At 33.5% G+C, this 23,251-nt stretch overlaps 1 protein-coding gene across 2 annotated transcripts in view; it reads right to left on the reverse strand.

Annotated features, from left to right (window-relative positions):
• LOC143256717 (uncharacterized) overlaps positions 1-23,251 on the reverse strand; it is a 140,689-nt gene that overhangs the window by 7,028 nt on the left and 110,410 nt on the right. For both annotated transcript variants that reach the window (XM_076514324.1, XM_076514326.1), the window contains one exon: positions 1,013-1,152. In XM_076514324.1, coding sequence (XP_076370439.1) covers positions 1,013-1,152 — 140 coding nt within the window. The remainder of the gene's footprint in view (positions 1-1,012; positions 1,153-23,251) is intronic.

Raw genomic sequence — 23,251 nt, forward strand, 5'->3', positions numbered from 1 at the left:
CTTTATTATCACGAGTGCAATGTTTTAGAAAGGTTAAAACTTGTATAGGCATTATATAAAAATCTCGTGATCACATTTACATAAGACGTTACCTTACGGGATCTATTAACAGTTTGTCCCTTTAATATTTCATTGCTACTTAATACTTTAAAATAATTTTTATTATATTTGATTGTTTAAACCAATTCGCTGATATTATTAACATTAATACTCATAGGTTGTGCCAAATAAGTTTTTTTCCTTTTTGATTGATCTGTTTAGTTTTATTAATAGGTTCGATTGATCATGCTGGTAGAAGTAAACAAACTATTCAATGGGACAACTCTGCTATTTTGGCACAACCTATAAGTGTGAATAGTTTGGTTTGTTTTGAATTTCGAGCAAATGTACAGGAGAGCTATCTGCCGTCACCGTCCCTAATTTAGCAGTGTAAGAGTAGAGGGAAAGCAGCTAGTCAGTATCACCCACTGTCAACTCTTTCACCAACGAATAGTGGAATTGACCGTCACATTGTAACGTTCCCACGACTGAAAGGGCGAACATGTTTGGTGTAACTGGGGCTCGAACCCGCGACCCTCGGATTACAAGTCGAGTGCCTTAACCACCAGGTCGTGCCGGGTGCAAGTGTGAGTACTAATCATATTTCCGAATCTATAGAACAAATCAAATACAATAAAAATAAGTTGAGTCATTTGGACCGTTTTAGTTATTTATTAGCTGGGCTAGTAAACTATGTCACAAATAAGATACAATATAAAACATAATCCGGCATGCCTTAGATTTTACTGTTTTTTAAAAGTTTGAAAGATTATGTGACAACTGTAGACTTGTTCTCTCTGTTGTTTTAGGGTTCAACACCATTGTAGCAAAATATATAAGTTTCACAATTTTGAAATTAAAAGGGAATTTTACAAATATACTTTTCTATTACAGGTATTTCTAACTGTTCAAATATTTTTGAAGAGTTTTTTTAATTAATCTTTATTCTATTTTTAAGTAAATCTTATCTTACCTCATTTGGTGGCCATGAATTCGACAGAGATCATCATATTTATGGTAGATGGCGCCAAACAGAAGTAACGATTCCAACCATTCAATGTGGACTGTCAGCTGCCCGTTAGTTCCCAAATACCCATTAGATGTATTACGAATCTAAGAATTTCAAATGTAATTATTACATTACAAATGCGATATAGCATTACGACTCTTTTATTAAAAAGATGTATTGACTACACAAAATGTTTTCAAGATTTATTGATATATATTAATATTTAACTTACTACACAGTAAATAAATGCCGTTAGGATATATTACACTTGAAAATGCCGCCAAACACAAAGAGTATAAAAATAATAACTCTTCAAACCAAGAAAAACAAAAACAACTGTCTTATAAAAGAACATTGCCTTAGATATTAAAAATAAGCTCTTTTCCCATTAAAAAAGCCTAATGTTAGTTAAAACACAGCTTTAAATAAGCATCTATGGTTTCTTACTTAATACTTCTCTGTTATTTCAATTACAAAACTGTCAACAATTTTCATTCATTCTTCTTATAAAAATGTCTGAATTTTCTCATGTACTTTAACTTTTGCTTTTCGAGTACCTTTGTTTTGAAACGAACCGCCACTTTTTCTACATTAATTATAAAGCCAACTTAAAGTTTCCTGAAATCATTAATCCAAAATGGATAGACACTTTGCTCGTTCCTCCATTTTGAAATCCAGAAATTGTTCTAAAACTGGTTAATACTGATACTTTTACGTTAATTCTAAAAAAGTGTGTAATACTCTACGTACTATTAACCCTAAAAATTATTGATGTTTCACTTGAGCTTAGTTTAATGTTAACTAATATTTTATTCACAGATTAACAACAGTCGTGCAGATTACAGATGCGGATTGTGTGATAGATACTCGAACCCAGGATCAATGAAATTGAATACACACTGGAGAGTGATAGAACGTCTAGAAACTAAAGAATGGTGAAGAAATACGAGACGAAAGCTATTGAACTGAGACATGCTGAAGAAACGATTAATCACGTATTTGTTTCCATAGAAACTCTCTTTCTTGCAAATGTGCGTTTAACCTGTTGACTGCTAAGTATTTCAGTTGCTACAATACAACTCTAATGCTTCTTGATTTTGTAACTTTTTCGTGACGCCATTTTGGATCGAAAGTCAAACAATTTGTAAGTAGGTTAAATACATGTATGGTGCTGACATCTTGTGTTATAGTTAGGTATTATTGAGAACGAATTAACTCGTCTGTGGCACTGGGTTACCGATCGGCTTGGACGAGTTATTTCGTCTACGGCACTGAACAGGTTAATAAAATATAAAAATAAAGATACACTAAAAGCTTGTTCATTTTAAGATATAGTTGTACAATTCTTTTGAGCTTCAATTTGTATATATTATATGCATATCAAGTGAGTGAAGTATTGTGTGTATTGAGTATATATAAGCTAATCATGAGCGTTTCCAGAAAGCGAAAATGTTTTAATACGTATTATTAAGGTCTTGTAACTACTTGATAAATAATATAGTACATAATATTTTTATTATCCTCTATTAGTAGCATCATTGTTTTCCTCATTAACATTTTTGGATAAAATGTTTAATATATGTAATTTTAGTATTAGACTTTTATTATTAAGATTGTTTAGCATCGTTAACTCAATACTTAATCCTAGGCCCTAAATTTTCTAACTGACAGGAGTTCGTGAGAAACAATAAACTAATAACGTAAGAAAAGTAAACTTAATGAGCTATTCTCATTATGAAATTGATTGTTTATTTCACTCTAAGCAGACAGCTTGCTTTGATCGGAAGTTAATATTAACAAGTTGTCAATCAAACCTTCCGACTGGAAGATAAACTTGCTATAGTTAGGGTTATTGAGTTAAATGGATGTGGAAATTATTCTAAAAAGCCGCGTAAAATTGCAGTTCATTAATTTATTCTAAAGTATAATGAAAACATGATAGCAGTAGGATATGAACAAAATGTAGTCTCTTTCTACAACTATTAGAAGTGACGTACGTTGCGTTTAGTATTCGATTTATTACCGAAAGTTTGATTAATTAAGTATGAAGGTCGCTAGGTATCTTTACCTTTTAATTGCTATATTGCTTCTGAGCATAAAAATGAATTGTAGTTGTTGCTGTGGTTAGTCATATTACATAAGAACCGATGTTCTAGGTTCAGTTATAAAGTATCTAGGAATGCACGTATATAAGGCGAAACAGAACGGAATTACTATTTAAAGCTAGACGGCCACAATCAATTACTGTTACTTAATATAAAGAAATAAAGGATGCAATGTTTTATATCCAGTATTTACAAAACATAATCAGCCAGAAGTGTTCAGCCTACTTGTTATAATGTGAATAAAAAATATGTGACCTATAGAGGACTAACAACTACCATTCACAAACTGTCTCAAAGTAAAGAAAAATCAGTCTTATATGTTGTGAGAGTAAAATCAGCTATTGTTGACTATATACATTCTAATTAAGAGAAAAATCACTGTCTACATCTTCTAAGATTAAAATCAGCTGTCGTTGGCCGTATACGCTTTAAAGCAAAGAAAAAAAATCACTGACATATGTTATAAGAGTAAAATCATTTACCGTTGACTGTATGTCTGACAAGCCTGCAGAACCAGTTATAATTCTTTTATCCTGTTGACTCGTTACCATGGTACTATTGACATACTCTTATAAATTAACCTGCTTCTTTTTGCACTTATATATTTAAAAAATCAAGTTTTAGAGATTTATTTTCATGTTTACGTCCGTCAAAATGTTTTGAAATAGTATATCTTTTTCATAAGAAATCAAAACAATTTTCTCCAAATATTATAATCCTTTACCAAAATCAATTTACGGAGAGTGTAGCATTATCGATTAGATATAGAAAACTTTATTAATACATTTAACAAAAATTTTATGATCAGCTAACTAAAATCGATAAGATTAATTATCTGCGATTAAAACTGATCACTAGCAGTACTGGTAATTTAGCGAATTTTGAAAACAATTCCAATATTAATGTAATTACTGCACCTTATCGACGTTCCCGCCTTTACGCTTATGATTTCATCGTGTTGTTAAACTAATCTAAGCCCAATCGGCTCACCACATTATTATACCAATAATTTTACCCACTGAGAAGGAAATCCTTTCTGACAAGGGATTAGCTAACCACTTGCATGGGAGTTCTTAAACATAGTTTTACCTTCCCGAACGAAATTATAGTTTCATAGCACAACACAAGTCAAATAAAAATTATGATGACAAACTTGTAGAAAAACCTAAAAATGAATAGTTATCATATCTTATTATGATAAGTTAAGTAAAACAGTGTCACGATAAATTTGAAGTAAAACATAGTTCCCCGTCTCATCAAACACGCTATCATATTCTATAACTATCCCGATGTAAGTTAATGTAATGGAGGTCTTGAGTTCGAATCCCCGCCACAGCAAACATGCTCACCATTTCAGCCATGGGAGCATTATAATGTGACGGTCAATCCCATTATTCGTTGGTAAAAGAGTAGCCCAAGAGTTGGCGGTGGGTAGTAATGACTAGCTGCCTTCTCGTTACTCTTACACTGCTAAATTAGGGACGGCTAGCCCAGATAGCCCTCGTGTAGCTTTGCGCGAAGTTCAAAAATAAACAGACAAAAAAGAAACATAGAAATCACTAGCTTTTGTTTGTTTTGAATTAAGCACAAAGCTACACAATGGATAATCTGTGCTCTGCCCACCACGGGTATCGAAACCCGGTTTTTAGTGTGTAAGTCCGCAGACATACCACTGTGCCACTGGGGAGCAAATCAGTAGCTACTGCATCTTAATCTCAAAAGGTGAAATATATCAAAGACAAATTCATAAAAAAACCTTTAAACCTGCTACTAAATTTCCATATCGTTAAAATAATATCAAGAGAAGTCACTGGGATACACAGATTACTACGTTTTATCGAATAATTATCTAAGTAAGATATATGTACAATATAAGAATTTAGGGCCCCAGTAGTTGTCGGATATTTATCATGGCGAAGTAGACATTATTAAGACAAATAAAGATCACTTCTTTGTCTCAATAAGTTGAAACCTTCAATAAAAACCGGTCGAGAAACATATAACACTAATAACTAATGCATCTGTTTATCTTTGTTTATTTGCAGTTAAGTACAAAGCTGTAAAATGGGCCATCTGTACTCTGTCTACCACGGGTATCGAAACCTAGTTTCTAGGTATCAAGACATACCATTGCTCCACTAGTGAGATGTACTAGTTTACACATACAATTATCAACTATCCATCTTAATAGATGACGCATCTGTTTACATAATTTAAATCAATGTAAATAATGGATGTAAAAATCATATAAATCAAGTCAGACAATTCACAGTTTGAAGAAAATAACTGATTTATATTTCTGTTAACTGAAATGTATATGTGTAATTTTTCAGTTATCATAATCATAAAGAAATGAATTAATGCTTGGTTTTCAGACAAGCGCACTTGTACAGAAGTTGATATAAGCACAGTAAGTCTGAGTAGAAGTCTTAAGCAAAACGTATTGAATATCTTGAACCATTGCAGCAAAAATACCAAGAAGCTACAATGTTTGTTTACGACAGAAGTAAAACTGGATAACAAGAAGTTGCTCGAATAGCGCACATTTAAAGGACTGAATCAGATTTGTCTTTTCTCTGTATATACAGATATCGATATGTCTGGGAACAAGCTAATATACTTGAAATTTAAGTATGAGTTAAGCGGTTAACTAACCCGTTTGAAACATTAAAGTTGAATCTGTCTAATATTGTTCACAATGCATTTTGTCATTAAATTGTGCCTAATAACAATATATTTTCATTAAATCAAAACACAGTTAACTATCAGAAAAACAGTTAACTATCAGACTTGTATGAATGCATTACACAGCACCTTAAATTTCGTTTGTCATGAAAAATAAACTAGTGAATAGTAATGTGAACGGTATTTGGTTTGGTTTATTTGTTTGTTTTGAATTTCACGCAGAGCTACACGAGGGCTATCTGCGCTAGTGGTCCTGGTTTAGCAGTGTTAGACTAGTTTGTTTGTTTTCGAATTTCGCACAAAGCTACTCGAGGGCTATCTGTGCTAGCCGTCCCTAATTTAGCGGTGTAAGACTAGAGGGAAGGCAGCTAGTCATCACCATCCACTTCAACTCTTGGGCTACTCTTTTACTAACGAATAGTAGATTGGCCATCACATATAGCGCCCTCACGGCTGAAAGTGCGAGATTGTAGTGTGACGAGGATTCAAACCAGGGACCCTCAGATAACGAGTCAAGTAACATAACCACTTGGCCATGCGAATAGTATTTCACCTATTTAGTAGGTAGGCAGTATTTGCATTGAAGTAAACGATACATTTAAGAGAATGACGTCTCACTATTTCTCTTTCGTGCAGTTTTATGTTTCAAACTTAAATCCCGCAAGTCGTATTCTACGAAAGCCAATCGTGTTACGTCTAATTATTTCGTAATACAAAGAAAAGAGGGTTTCATGTTATGCAGCGACATGCCCATATTTCTTTCTAGGTACTTCAAGAATGGTGGTATGACATTTCCCACATTCCTACCATATTTGAAGCTTTCAAAATTAAAGTACGTTCTGTCAGCTCCCATGATTTTAGTGCTTTTTTATGCGCTGAAAGAAACAATTCCTTCTATCAGTTCTCAGGCTTATATTATACTGCTTTTTTGATCATTTAAAACTGAAGCTAGGACTGCCTGCAATATGAAGTCCGCAGAACTGAAAAGCTTATTTTACAGTTCCTACAGTCACTGGACGTCACTGACCTAAATTAGATATCCAGGCCTCCTCTGCAAGTCATTCTTATGCCAAGGTACTGAGGTTGATATGACTGGCCTCTACTCGTAAACCTCTGAACTAAATATTTCGTACTTCGAAGTTGGGTACAATCTCAAATCTGTGAATCTATATATAAGTCAAGACCAGAAAGAATATCGTAATATGAACTGAAAACATGATGGAAAATATAATCCTAGATGGTTGTGGTTCCAAGTCAAGGATCTCGTGTGAGGAAAGAGGGGATCTTGTTATCAATGGGTTGGAGATTACTTCGATAGAAGAACAGCGATGGATTTGTGGTGTCGCTCTTTTCAAACGCTCTGGTGACAGGAACGTGAAGTAATAACATCAGATTTTATGTACTGCTGTGTGATCTAGAAGCACCGACTTTCACGGAGATGTAAATTTCACACCAATATTTTGGAACGTAAAGTAATTGACATACCAAACCGTTGATGTAAAAGATATTTACGCTGACGACACTGGCTTGCGACGGAAAAGTTATTCATCGAAAGACAAAAAAGAATAAGTTGGAAATTAACACAAGATACATAGAATAGTCCTCCGACGGAACAGCGGTAATTCTACGGATTTACAATGCTAAGCTCAGGGGTGTTCGAGGTAGCTTTGTTATAACAAACAACAGTTAGATAATATATATATAAACTTTTTAGTGTATGATTTTTAGATTTTTAAACAATTAAATAGACGAATAATTTGGGAGAAGGATAAATACACAAATACCAAGTTAATTAATTAATAAATTAAACTCTGAATGACAACATTTTATCAAGCGTTACTACATTTGACGTGCACAAAATCAATTGCAAACTCTTATGCAGTTTGGTGGGATGATTTTAAGCAAGTGGAGATTTACCTCTGGAGATAATAGCCATCGCTATGAAACCAAAACTCTATCATCAGCAACCCAAGCAAAGAGTTTCACATCTTGAAGAAACGGATTAGTAATAGAATATGATATATATACAAGTACAGTTTGCTAGAAACGTCGTTCAAGGATGACTGACTCAAAACGTTTGAATCTTATTTTTGTCTGTTCGTCGGCAAATGAGATCGGCGGTGTTTGTTACTTTATTTTTCTTACGTAATAAAACAAACAACTGCTTGAAACGACGATTATTATTTCATCTGTAGAGTAGCAACTTATCACTTATTTGTGAGGTTAATCGAAAACCGGCCTTCCATTTATATTATCATATATTGTTAAGTTATAACGCCCTCTGGTGTGTAATTTAGTTATAGTACAATTCAATGTATTATAAGGTTCTGATAAAAAACGAAATTGCCTTAGCATATTCCTCTAGAGTACCTCATATATATTATGCAATTTTGTGGTATTCAAACAGTACCTTGATGGAACATCGATAAATCTTTGGACTTTCTAACATCCGAGGTTCGATTCCCCTCGATGGACACAGCTCAAACGACGCATATTGTACATACGAGCTTTATCCTTTTGATGATCGATTAAAATTATCAAAAACAACACTGACATTTATAAAGTTCAGATGGAGCAGAAATTTCTTCATTTTTCATAGTTGTGCGACTAGTATTAAAATAATAATTGTTTCGTATTAATAAATTACAAAATAAGCTACCTGTGCTAAACGCACCCCAGGAATTGAACCAAAATGCAATGTTGTAAGTTCTTAAGCCATCAATAACAATTGTATTGGAAAATACCGTGTGATTATATAATGTAAATCACATTATTCCTGAACTTTGTGAGTTTTTCGATGTATTGAAAAAGCTGCCATGATTGTATTATCAGTGCAATAAAAATAATCGGGCCCGGCATGGCCAGGTGGGTTAAGGCGTTCGACTCGTAATCTGAGGGTCGCGGGTTCGAATTCCGGTCGCACCAAACATGCTCGCCCATTCAGCCGGGAGGGCGTTATAACGTGACGGTCATACCCTCTATTTGTTAGTAAAAGAGTAGCCCAAGAGTTGGCGGTGGGTGGTAATGACCAGCTGCCTTCTCTCTAGTCTTACACTGCTAAATTCTGGACGGCTAGCGCAGATAGCCCTTGAGAAACTTTGCGCGAAATCAAAAACAAACAAACAATGAAAATAATTTATAAATTCTAGTTTCACACTGCTTTGTTTATACATACTATTGTGCCATTGTGATAATATCAGATGTCAAACAAACGTTGACATATACCAAATTTGATCTTTGAAACATTTTTATTTCTTCGTCTAACAATATCAGTTTGGTGGCTAATTATTATGTGTATGTGGGAAGAAAATGATGTTTTTTGTACTTTTATAATCAAAATAACAATATATAGTAAAATTAAGTATCTTATGAAATGTTATCTATGAAATTTGTGCAAAACTCTAGAATTCTAGTTGTTTACTATAGAATATGTGATAATATTAAAAAATTCAGTTGTTAAACACTATTGGCAAACAAATACGTCCTTATAAAAATGTATATATATAACGAAACTGCTGGCAATGTATATAAAGAAAGAATAAAAAAGTTAAAATTACTTGAAACTGTATACACAGGGCAGTGTAACTGTAATATTTGCAGTATGGCATAACACGTTGGAAAGTTGATGTATGTGTACATATATATATCTTGAGAAAAATAAAACATTTAAGCAAGCTTTGTATCATTAGAAAGGAAAGCTGTAAGCACATTACTTCTGTAAGCACATTACTTTTACAGATATAAGGAAGGGTATGTAATCAAGAGACAAAAAGTAAAAATAGTTCAAAGTAAAAAGAACAAATCAAAACACTAATGTAAAACAACTGTAAACATAGTAAAAATAACTTTCGTTTTTAGAAGTATCAGTGGAAGTAGGGCTAACAGACAACTGGTTACTAATAGTCAATGGTGGTAAATATCTTATCTTTAAGTTTCTTTGTATTGTTTTTGTTTTAGTGAGACGAACGAATAGGGGTAAATCTGATAAACTGTATATTTTCATTCATATATTCATATAAGGTGACCTGGCATAATAAAATGGGCAGTACTACATGAGTGGACACTGATGACTTTAATCTACAGTACAACATAAGCACAACAATGAACATGAACAGATCCATCATTACATAGTAACTTTGCCTTTTCCACTTTCTAAAGTGTGCATGTTCAATAGAATTATGTACATAGATGTTGTGGAAGTATTTATTAATATTTCTAACAAGACCACTAGTTTCGAAGGTTCTCATATTCATATGGTAGGACAATGTACAAAACAAACAAACACACATTTGTGTTTCTGAAATGATGGGTAACATGTTTATAAAGATATCGATTCACTTTAGTCTTAAATAAATAAGTGAAATTGCTTCATTAATGCATTAAATAAGCGAAGAAAACAGGCCAGACTGTCAACTTCAGTAGATTATATTACTTTTTACATTTAATTATCTGTTTCTAGTAATTTAATAAAAGCAAGTATGTTTCGTAATTGTTGGAACATGATTTTTGTGAGCATGAATAGAATGTTGCAGTCATACATAGAGGTCATTTGTGGTGTTCTATGATACTCACTTTTGGTAAAGCTAAAGCGCATCTTATGTTTCATTCTAACATCATATTTTTAACAGAAATTTTCATTATCAATAGAATCTAAGGATTAGTACGTATCGTATCAGATACCAGTAAACAAGCGTAATGTACTGACGTACCATGCATTCACTACGCCCTTAATTAATATATATATTTGTATATATCTGTATATATTCGGTATTTAACATAGCTAGTCACTCAAGGGAGCAGCCACAAAGTTGTTTCTTTTTCTAACTATTCACTTATTTAGGTCAGTCAGCAAAGATATTATGTACACTTTCCAGTAGGAGAAATTGCTGTAACATAGCATATTTTGTATAGAAATAAAGAACATTCTGTGTACTGGTGAGTCAGGTGATATCTATGTCTTGAGAAGAATGGTGTTATTGTTGTTAACATATAATGTTATATTTTTTCAGTCTGGAACAGCTTACTTACAACTTTTAATTTGGAACTGAACTGTTAGGATTAACTTCTATAATCTAAGATCTAATTCCAACTTCAGATTTAAATTTTTATCTTAACCTTACTGTTGAGATCTTTAATACAGCTTTAACTTAAAATTAACTTAAATGTATTCCTCTTGTAAAGTACCACCATTACACTATGATTGTTGTAAGTGTGAAAGGTTGTTTTATTATATGAACACTTGTTTCCAATCTTTTTGTTTGATTATATAATTTATTCAAAGCCAGAGAAAGCTAAATTTATACAGTATACATTTTAGCATGCTTCCAGTTATCCGCAGTTTCCTAACTGATTCCTTTAAAAAATTAATGAATAAGAAAATAACACAGAGTAGATATGCAAGAGTGCTATTACCATATTCATTGTTTTTGTGCAACGTCTGTTTTCTCTAGATGAATGTATTTACTTTTGCTCTTCTGAACCATTGTGCTATTGAATTTAACTTCACATCTGAGCCAAAGAACTCATTACCTGGAAGATAAGTTAAGTAATGAGGCAAATGGCAACACTCAGAGAGAGTTATCAGGCCTAGAAGAATACCTATACTGGACTCAGGCTTTCAACAGTGCCGTGAAAGTTCTTGACGTCTTTCTCGTTGCATATACCGACTCAGAAATGTCGATAAGGTTCTCTCTCCTCAGATTTAAACTCAGCGCACAGAAAACTTCCTTGACTGGGTATCATGGTGTATGATTTGTCGAGTATGAGATAAGAAAAGATTTACCAGTTGCACCAGCTCAACTCCATAATTGGTTGATACCATGAGTAGTAGGAAGAGAGAAATAAGATCCATCAGTAGGAGATTTATGCCAGGAGATGTTACGGAAGACGTATGTATTTGAATACATCTAGGTAACGAAAACCATAAAATGCATGTAGTCACCAGTAACTTAGATTTTGGTGTTAGCATACTCGGAATGGGCCCGCTGTGGAAATTAGCGATATTTATCTATGCAACAGATTGCACTTATTTCAACATACATAATTTCAGACAAATAAAACAAAAGCAACCGCATAGAAAAAGGTAAACAATTAAACCCAGATCACAAACTACAGTGTGAAAATAAATGTCAAACAGATATTTGGAGGAGGACCATACGTGACGGTGAAGGTGTATCATGCATTAAAATGGACCTTTGTACGCAAGCGTCACCTACGAAAGAAAAATATAGCTTAGTATATATCTTAACAGTTATAAAATATATCTCAATAATTAAAAATGTAACTTTATACGTTTATATATCATAACAATTAAAAGCAGATGTGGATGTTCAAATAGAATGGTTCCTATTTAAAAATAATACTATGATAATAAGTTCATAAAAGTCAATGTCTCACTGCATAATTAAAGGAACTGAGATTTATTATAACGTTCTTATAGATAAAATCACTTATTTCGTTAACATTTATATCAAAGATTTACTTTATTTACTCTTTTTACAGTAGTTTATATTCTCAAATAATTTGATGGCATTTTTTTTTTTCTGAATAAAGCGGAAAAAACCGTAGGATAACTGGAAACAATCCGGATAATGTATTGCAGAGAAGAAATTTGACTTTGGCTGGTTAGGACACAAGAAAGAGACTGGACATATGTCTGCGCACGATAAAGTTATTTTTACTTGAATAACAGCAATCAAAATGAAACACAATTCTATGTTTGAGGCTCTTACTGGAAAGAAAGAAAGATTTTATGTTAATTTTAAATGAAAGCTGCTTGAAAATTCTCCACAGTTGAGTTAAAGTTGAAGCTGAAATTAGAGACGTTTTTCCTATATTGTTCAGTTACAAGTTAAATGTTGTAATTCAATTATTGTAGAGAGAGAAAACGGCATTCATATACTAATAACAACATTATCTACGTGAATGGCTATTTCTCTTACTTCAGAGTAAGGGATTTTGTATTCCTGAAGTATCATCCGACCTGCCAATTGAAAATATCATTGTTATTTTCTATATGGAACGCACTACGTTAAACCATATTTCCTACCAAATGGAACATTAGATAACTTAATGTGGCTTTGCCTTAACCAAATAAATAATCCTTCTCTTACCAATCAGAATAATTTGTGTTACAAAGTGAATCACTAATGACATAATTTTCCCGCAAAGCAATAAAATGGACTATCTGTTCACTGCAGGAAGTTTAACCCCTGATTTTACCATTATAAGTCCATAAACTTACCGTTAACCCATCCGGTAAGGCAGCTTAAGAAGTCATTACAACAATATATGGCACTCAGATAAAATGTCTGGAATCATCTTTGTAATCTTGGAAATTATAGAGTTATTAATAAAATGTGATATTTTTGCATTTTTTTTTCGTATTTTGGCTACAGGTTAAACTACTAAGGTGAACATGTGCAGTAAGAAAAAACATTTCCACGTTGAATCAGATATATCTTCACGTTAAAGAAAATAAGTTTCTTTCTAAGAAAAACAGGATATGAGTTGAACGTTGTCCTTAGAGTAATTATGATCATGCTATAAAAACAAAATTACCATTAAATTACATGTGACTTTTTATTCTTATAAAACTAAATTCCAGTCTCAACGAGTTTCATCATAGTGAAGAATGTTGGAACCAGTCCACATAAGCAAAGTTAAACAGAGAGACAAAGATGTTTGAGCGAAGCTTTGAAATGGAAAAAATAAACATGGAAATATCCATTTAATTGGTAACAAATAAGCAAGTACTTTCTAAATTAATTTTCAGGAAACGAAAAACCGACATAATACGGGTTACGACGTATGCTCAAACACAAATAAGATGTTTTCAATATATACACTTGTACGAAAATATTTAAATCTTATTTCTTGTGTGAGGGTATGTTTTTCTTATAGCAAAGCCAAATGAGGCTATCTGCTGTGTCCACGGAGGGGAAACGAACCCCTGGTTTTAAAGTTGTAAATCCGAAGACTTTCTACTCTCCCAGCGGGAGATTTATTCCTCAATTTTAAATAAGAAGTACATCAATAATTTGTTAAAAGAGTCTGCAATAATTCATCTAAGCCTAATGTACGTCATCAATAAATTGTGTATAAGAAGTTATGTTGATATATTGAAATTAGTTATATAAAAATTCAAATCCAATCTAGATTCAATGATTTCATACAATAGGTTCCGATAAGTTTGTTTGTTTTTTAATTTCGCGCAAAGCTACTCGAGGGTTATCTGCGCTAGCCGTCCCTAATTTAGCAGTGTATGTAAGACTAGAGGGAAGGCAGCTAGTCATCACCACCCATCGCCAACTCTTGGGCTGCTCATTTACCAACCTATAATGGGATTGACCGTCACATTATAATGCCCCCACGGCTGAAAAGACGAGCACGTTTGGTACGACGGGGATGCGAAGCTGCGACCCTTAGATTACGGGTTGCACGCCTTAGCCCACCTGGCCATGCCGGGCCAAGATTTCGATAAGAACTTTAATATACGTGTTGAAAAAGAAAACCATTTAGCACATATTAAGTTGTTGTTTGAAGTATGGTGGGAAACAAAGAGGGTTAGATGTTAGCAGTTATATGACAGTTGGGGTCTTTGTTCTAGCACAAAGTTACCTAAAAGTCTATGCGCACTCTGTCCACCGGCAAGAATCGAACATCATATTTTAGCAGTGTGAATTGTTAACTTACCGCTGACTAACCAAAGAACTTTAATACAACAGAGGAGATTAACATATGGATGTCAACATATTTATTGATGGAACGAGAGTTTTGATCTCTTAGAGTTTGGACCTGCAATAAAAGGCTTCGCAGATCAGTTTAACTTTGATAGGTAGTTTACGCAGTGTACGTTACCAGTAAACTAGAATGGACGGAAACCATCTGTTCTAAAAAACAAACAAACGAAACAAAGACATGTGTAGAGGACGACACTTGGAAAGTTTTCCACTTTTCGTCTTCCATCTCAAGGCGGAAGACTTTCGAAACTTCTTTCTCTATACTTGTTTTTTTTTTTTTTTTTTTTTTTTACAACAGGCAGTTACCGTCCATTCCGATTTAGTCATCAGATCAAGGCATGCTAGTTAATGCTGCTCGATTCTTAAGTCAAACAGCACACTTACTCAAAACGCTAAGTTCAAGATCCGGTTGTAAGCTGTCATCAATCTTAGATTCAAAATATTCAAGCTAAACACGTACATAACGTGAATGATCTAAGCTTCTAAGTCAATCACCGCGACGTTAATCAGTGTATTTCTAAATCAAGAAATCAAGCGTATGAATCCTACGTAAGCTGATTTGAGTGTGTATAAGAGAGAAATCTTGGATGTTTTTGATTTGGAAGAAACAGCTAACAAGAATGGTATTTTTCGTTTTTTGGCTTTGTTGTTTAGATTTTATTATTTAAAACGTTCATTCCAAAACAACCCGTACCGGATAATACACCTTTAAAGCTGTTTCACTAGATTCGTAAAATAATATAAAATTATAGTTCACTCTAAGAAAGTAGTGTAAGACTATAGAAAAAAAAAACAACGGCTGAGAATTATATTATTTTTAGTGTGAACATTTTATACAACATAATTAAGAAACAACACTAGATAACACAAGAGGGGCATTTCAGTATAAATTTTTGTCACATGTAAGAATATTTAATAGTTTATATTTCGATTAATCTCATCTGTTAAGGTTTACACAACACCAAATGATTCTACATAATATAATAATACACACAAAATGTTTTATAGCAGTATATGTTAAACCTGTAAATCAACCAACATCTGTCACAGATGTTTTTTTAAGTGTTGTTAAAACTAGATACGCTAAGACGCTATAAAAAGTGACTAGCTTGAAATATCTGATTATGTATGAAATACTTTTGTGAATTTTACTCCTATTTTATTTGGTATCTCGTAGACTCCGATCCAGATCACAAGACTTACGGTAGCTCAACGATAAGTCTGGGGATTCATCACTTTTAATATCGGAGTTCGATATCAGCGGTGAACAGAACACAGATAGCCCATTCTGTAGCTTTGTGTTTAACAATAAACAAACAAACTTCAATACAGAGTGATGTATTAAAACGAATTATTAAATACCCGGAGCATTTTATCTTCATCACAAAAGTCATTTCAGTTCCATAGAAACTTTGTGCTGAAAATAGCGCTAAGACATATTTCTTTCAGCTGCTTCCTATCATTGGTCAGATCTGATATTCAAATCTCGCTAGGTCAAAATTAAGAGTGGATAAGTACTTACAAACGAATCATAACTGTACAAATTAATTCAAAGTTTAAAGAATGTTTATTACATGAATGTTAAAGTTTTGTCTTGGTTAATTCTCTTCTATGGTTTTTCCTAAGTGATGAGATCTCACTAAAGACATACGTTAAATGGATTACTTACGTTATCCCTTTAACTACATATTACACAGATCTTTCTTGTAAAGTACTGTTAATTTTTCTCGCAATTTATTGTATTTCTGCGAACTTGTTCTTGTTTTGTATTACGAAAGTGATAAAGTCGCCCACTTTGTTACGTTTGTTAAGCTAATACTACTCTGAGAATGTGTCATATGTTTTCAGCAAACGGCTGCACTATTGTTTTGCTATCAACACGGCGAAGGCCAAGTTTCCATCCTTCGATGTGATAATGTTCTTGGCGTAATTTGCAACTAATCAATGAAACCAGAGCTCTTGTTGTTTCTTCTGTGTACGTGTGGGGTTTCTGAACATTTAACAATTTGTAGCTGTATGAAACTGGGGTTCCAACAATGCATTTTAATGACCTTTAAAGAGTTATTTCTTATAAAGAACAAAATCCACAAGGATTTCCAAGACTAATTCCTTATTCGAAGCGCATTCAGTTTTGAATGAAGTTTCATTGTCATTAGCCTCCAATCACATTTGTATTATTTTCAGTACGTAGCGCTCCCCATGTTTAGTATGAATGATCTAATCAAAGCAATTACACGGTTTGAGAAACGTGTTACATAATATGAGCTTCACGGGATGTAAAAAGGAAAACTTATATTCCTGCGCTTTCTTCGAACGGAGTTTTTAACACCTGGCAGTTTGCAGTTTCTTTCTGTCTGAATCATTAAAGTTTTATACTAGGTAATAATTAGAGAGAGTTCAATAGTTTCATATTTACATATCCCATTAATTTAATTAAATATTCTAGTGTCTTCACTTCTACGCGCCTAATACACAAAAATGAAATGATTTTGGTGAGATGCTTTATTTAAAAATAAAATCAGTGCTACATCGTTAGCGTTGGTAATTCAGATATGGCTTATGGGAATGTTTAAAGAAGTCTCTGGTAGTAAGTAAAAATGTACGATCTCTTAAGTGAAATTTTTAAAGAAAAATTATTCCATAATTCTAGGATAATATTCCCTTATATTTGTTATTACATTACGTGTACCATAGTTATAATTATATACCAATATTACACATATTGAACTGTAAAATAAATACCCTTGCATAATAATCATTTATAGGTAGATGAATTCAAGGTAACTAATTAGTATAAATATTTTATTCGAATTTGCTGTGGAAAACAACTAACATTAATGAAGATTTTTTTATTAATAATAAAGTAGTTATTAAAAATCAAAACCTATGTGAGTTCAACCATATATAATTAAATATTATATGTATTAAAATAATTTTGTCAGAGTTAGCAAGTATAAATCCTGTTGAACGAAGCTACTATATGAGGTTATAGAATGAATTAACATCTATTTACAATTAGGTACAACTGAAAGGATATACAAGGCTAGCCTAAGTACAACTTTAACAATATTATACCAGTTTAAATGGAGGTCAGAAGAGCTATACGTGATAAATGATATCATCATATCAGTCTAAATATGGTAAAGATAAACTGTAATTTAAATGCCATCATAATAGTCTGAGTTAAGTTAGGCTGAAGTATGATGTTACGTAGCCATTCGTATTCCAGTTAGGTAAAAATATAACAGTATCTAACACGTTTAAATCTAATGATTCTACAGTATATATAGTTCATATGAACGTACATCCTGAAAGCTCGGTTATATCTAGTTGTTTCATATTATTGTGTAGTATGTAGGCAAAATAATAATCGATTGTGGCTTGAAACACTTGAAACTGTTGTGGTAGAGATAAAGTAACTAATAATTTATGTTGTTATCAAAATATTGTTAATTAAAAACTCTATACCACAAAGTTTTAATGGCACTATAGTATCTTCGTTCCTTTTGTCACTTTAATGAAAGTTAAAAGTACGAACAAAAATAGTCTACGTTCATTCTAATCACGCTTTTACGTTCGTTGTTAGCAGGCAATTTATTCAGTTTAATACAACCAGGAGCTCTGTAAATCAATATTCATGATATAACGCTACTTAATATTTGTTTATCAAAGAGGTATGCAGGAAACAAAGTTTAGAAACGTAGAACTAGCACATCGTAGTGGCTTGTTATGGGGAAACACGTCTCTTTTGCACGAGCACTTCAATATGATCCTCTAACTAAATTAGGTTACATAAACTTCTCTTGTAAAGGTATCAATATGTTAAATAACAAAAGGAAACCGTTAACATTTTCCTTGATTGTAAACTTTGTACGTCTATACCGTCTGATTAAACAGAATCTCATATGTATTTCTTTACTTCAGTCAAATCCCCGTCACACCAAACATGCTCACCATTTCAGCCATGGGGGCGTTATAATGTGACGGTCAATCCCACTATTCGTTGGTAAAAGAGTAGCCCAAGAGTTGGCGGTGGGTGGTGATGACTAGCTGCCTTCCCTCTAGTCTTACACTGCTAAATTAGGGACGGCTAGCACAGATAGCCCTCGAGTAGCTTTGTGCGAAATTAAAAAACAAACAAACAAAACAACAAAAAAGAAACGTATATACAATTATAGTTTAATGTAATATTGCTTACATTGAGTGACCACTTCACTACGACTCCAATATAATGTTAGATTTATTGTTTTTCCCTATAATAAAACCTAAAATAGACATTGTAGATTTATACAGGATTTTGAAATTTTTTTTTATTCAGTCGTAGACTATTCGTCGAGAAACGAAGTATATCCAAATTGTTCAAAGATTAATGCAGTGATGAAACAATATTTAAGTTTATTCTAAAGATGACAACCAGTAAATGTTAGACAACTGTGACGGTGAAAAAACAAAAAAAATAAATGAAGCCAGTGTCACGTGCTTTAAAACCATCACGGGCACGTGTGAGCTTAACGGTTTGTGTGTTTCCTTGGAAGGACACTTGTCCATGAAGGTGGAAGTAAAGCTTATAAATATTCCTTTAATTACTGACCAATATAACAATAAATAATGAGGTCGGTCGTACATGACTGATAAATAATAGTATGCACCTCTGAAAATTGGAAATATTCTTGCTCTTACGTGATGTCTTGCAGAATAACATTGATATAATATCGTCTGTGTATTAACACTAGTCATCTGATATCTCGTGTAATATGTTATTTTTATGTATGGAAATAAATATATTACTTTTTACAGATGTATATGGAAATTCTAATCAGTATCTATCAATAAGAACTAGGTATCAATACGATTATTCACAATATTACGTATGAGAAAAAAGATATATATATATATAAAAGTGTCAAAAATATACAGTCAAACTATAGGTACGAACGAAGATATATTTAGTTTAAGCAGGCTGCTTATGATATGTAATCAGTTAAACTTTATATTGCCACATATCACATGTTAATTCCCTAGCACCTTAGGATGCATTTTATTACTGTGCAGAGAAACAACTCATTTGCATCACTACACATAAACATTACTTGTAGGACTTTGTTTGCTAATGATTTAGTATCCAGGGAATTGTGAAATTTTAGGTCACATGGTGTGATGATAAAGCTTGATTAAATAGCTTATGCTTCGGTATTTGTTGAATTTCGCTCAAAGCTACACAAAAAATATTTGCACTAGCCATATCCAAATTTAGGAGCGGAAGACTAGAAGGAATGCAGCTAGTCATTACCACTCACCGCCAACTCTTTTACCAACGAATAGTGGGATTACTTTATAACGCTCCCACGCAAGCATGTTCGGTGTAACGGGGATTCGAAACTGCGGCTCTCAGATTACAAGTCTAGCGCCCTAACTACCTAGTCAGGCCGGGTCAAATAGCTTCTTAAGTCGTCATTGTTTTTGTAGCGTTAAGCTACACAATGGGCTATCTGCCTGTTCTTTATCAGCTGTGGGGAATCGAATTATAGATTTTAGCGTTGTTAGTGGGTATACTTCTCATATTATCCAATTTTCTAAACGAATAAATTTCAGAAAAATCATATGTTATTTTATGTGGAATTACAAATTATAAATGTAAAATATGATTTCTAATTTCTAGACATTTACTTAATGGTATAAACGCATTAGTTCTTCATAAGTTATGTTTCAATGTTTATCGTGATTTTCAAATACAGTATAACATACTTTATTATATAATCATTACACATCACATACACAACTCTCGAAAAAGTCAGGACACCTACGTAATATGTCCGTATAAAACTAATATACGACTCATAATGGGTGATTATATTTGTAGTTCGCAATAAAATACAATTTGCTCTGACAGATTAAATATACAAATACAGCTTTCTATGGGTGAGACAGATTAAAACATGGTGTTGCTAATACTCACGTTTTATATCTCCATCAGATTCACGACGTCAAAGCATAAATAGTATACCATTTGCAATCTTTTCTAAGTTTGGGCCCGGCATGGCCAGGTGGTTAAGGCGTTCGACTCGTAATCTGAGGGTCGCGGTTTCGAATCTCCGCCCCACCAAACATGCTCGCCCTTTCAATCGTAGGGGCGTTATAATGTTACGGTCAATCCCACTATTCGTTAGTAAAAAGTAGCCCAAGAGTTGGCGGTGGGTGGTGGTGACTAGCTGCCTTCCCTCTAGTCTTACATTGCTAAGTTAAGGACGGTAAGCGCAGATAGCTCTCGTGTAACTTTGCGCGAAATTCAAAACAAACCAAACCAAACATTTTCACGTTTAATAGAAGCTTTTCTATAGGTAAGAATTCTAACAAGATTTTCGTGAATATTTATAAAATGTAAAATGTATTATCCTAAAGTAAGAGGATTTTGAGAACGAGGTGAAATTTTGCACGAAGATTGTGAAACTTTAATGTGAAATGTGGTTTCAGACTATTAGTGTTATACAGGAAAATTATTTACACAGTTATTTCTCGGAACTAACACATTTCATTATGAGCTATGCAACAAACAACCAGCTGTGTCCAAAAACTGGCAGATAGAAGTCAAAAAGGTGGAATGGAAGATCAAAGATATTGGAACAATCCGCCACGGAAGTACCTTAACAAAGATGTTCAGGGTTGCCATATTTGTTTCTGAACCATTTACAGAAGTGGACTAAAAGTTTAATTGTCTTAACGTGTCCGACAACACAAGAAAACCTAATGTAGAGAATTTATTGAGAAAGTCACACCCAAAAGGCTTCTCATAAGTTGCATAATAATCAAGAATAGGCTACAATTTGCTTATGTCCCTAGAAATTATGATGCTTCTTGGAAGTGGAGTTGTTTACTTACGAGACCAAAATTGAGTTGTTCAAAAATTCTTGCTGTATGTTCATCAGTAGGAGCAAAGAGCGAGAATCGCAAACTAGAAGAGGCAGTTGGCTTGATGAAGTATGGAAGAGGTTCTATAGTAACCTGAGGTTATTTATCTACTGCAATTGTTGGAAATATCGTAAAAGTAAACAAGAGCATCAGGAAGACGATTTACCATTTAATCGTAATACACCAAGAGGAATACATCAAACTGGTTAAGGGTTTATTTTCTAGCAGATTAATAACTGAAAGTAATAACGGGACGTAACTGGAGCGTATGGAAGTATGAAAGCGGCGAGAAACATTCAACTGATGGCAAGGCTGTACCGAAACCCAGACATGAACCCGATGGAAAATTGGTTTTATATTTTAAAGTGATATCAGAGACGAGACGACAAGCATTACTCACATGAATGTTGAAGTTGTTCCAGGAAGAATGGGGAAGATTACTACGTATTAAGGCCTGGCATGGCCAAGCGCGTAAGGCGTGCGACTCGTAATCCGAGGGTCACGGGTTCGCGCCCGCGTCGCGCTAAACATGATCGCCCTCCCAGCCGTGGGGATGTATAATGTGACGGTCAATTCCACTATTCGTTGGTAAAAGAGTAGCCCAAGAGTTGGCGGTGGGTGGTGATGACTAACTGTCTTCCCTCTAGTCTTACACTGCTAAATTAGGGACGGCTAGCACAGATAGCCCTCGAGTAGCTTTGTGCGAAATTCCAAAACAAACAAACAAACAAACAATACTACGTATTAACTCTATAGTATTTTATCCTCAATACCCAAAATAATTCGGACATTTAAGAAACCCAAAGTTTTCATACATGTTATCAAATGGTACGTGTTTGCATTTATGGCATAGCTACTAGGGCTATATCTACTGGAATCCTTGATTTTGAAATAGTGACAAGAGGGAAAACAACCAGTCAGCAGCACTATAACAACCACCATTTACGCCAAGGGATTGTTTGTGGCTCTGATAACGCACATACACCACTCATTGTTCAGATAATATTTTGCGTTGTGGGACGCATTCGGACTCGGCTTACGAGTAAAGCCCAAAGAGCTTTGCCAGAGGGTTGCTCTACGCCCTATTACTAAACGGAGATGTATGTACGTTCAAAATGGATGCATATTTACCAAGAAACTATCAGAGAGTTCTGTAAGAGTAATGAATACGTTATCATAAACACAGACAGAATGCAAAACACTAAAGTGTTATTGTATGACCACTTTCTACGAGACATGAGTGAATGAAGTAAAGTATTTAAACATTATTTACTGTCTTCAGTTTGGAAACTTTTACTTTTTATACACGAACAATATGATACCGGTTTCTCTATTAGTTTTTTCGTATGATATCTTTAATTCAATGCTTAAATCGTAAAAAACAAGTTAAGAAAACTTAATATATGGCATAAAGTATACAAAACAAAAGGTATGAAAAATGAAAACATACAAATTATCGTCTACAAAGAGAAGTTTCTAGAATAAAATAGACAAAAAAATCGTTTAGTAAATGAATATTAAATCCAGCTTTGAATATGTTATTTTTTTTCTCCTTTTCCTTGAAGCTTTCATGTTTTATCGAGGTGTCAGCTTGTTTATTTCACGCACTAAATAAAAAGTATGGGAGGATCATGTAATGGTAAAAAACGTTGTTTTTTTTTTAAATTTTCGGCATAGCTACCCGAGAGCTATCCACGCTAGCCGTCCCTAATTTAGCAGTGTAAAACTAGAAGGAAGGTAGCTAGTCATCACCATCCACCGCCAAC

The sequence above is a fragment of the Tachypleus tridentatus genome, chromosome 7 (genome assembly GCF_004210375.1).
Source record: "Tachypleus tridentatus isolate NWPU-2018 chromosome 7, ASM421037v1, whole genome shotgun sequence".
Taxonomy (NCBI): Eukaryota; Metazoa; Arthropoda; class Merostomata; order Xiphosura; family Limulidae; genus Tachypleus; species Tachypleus tridentatus.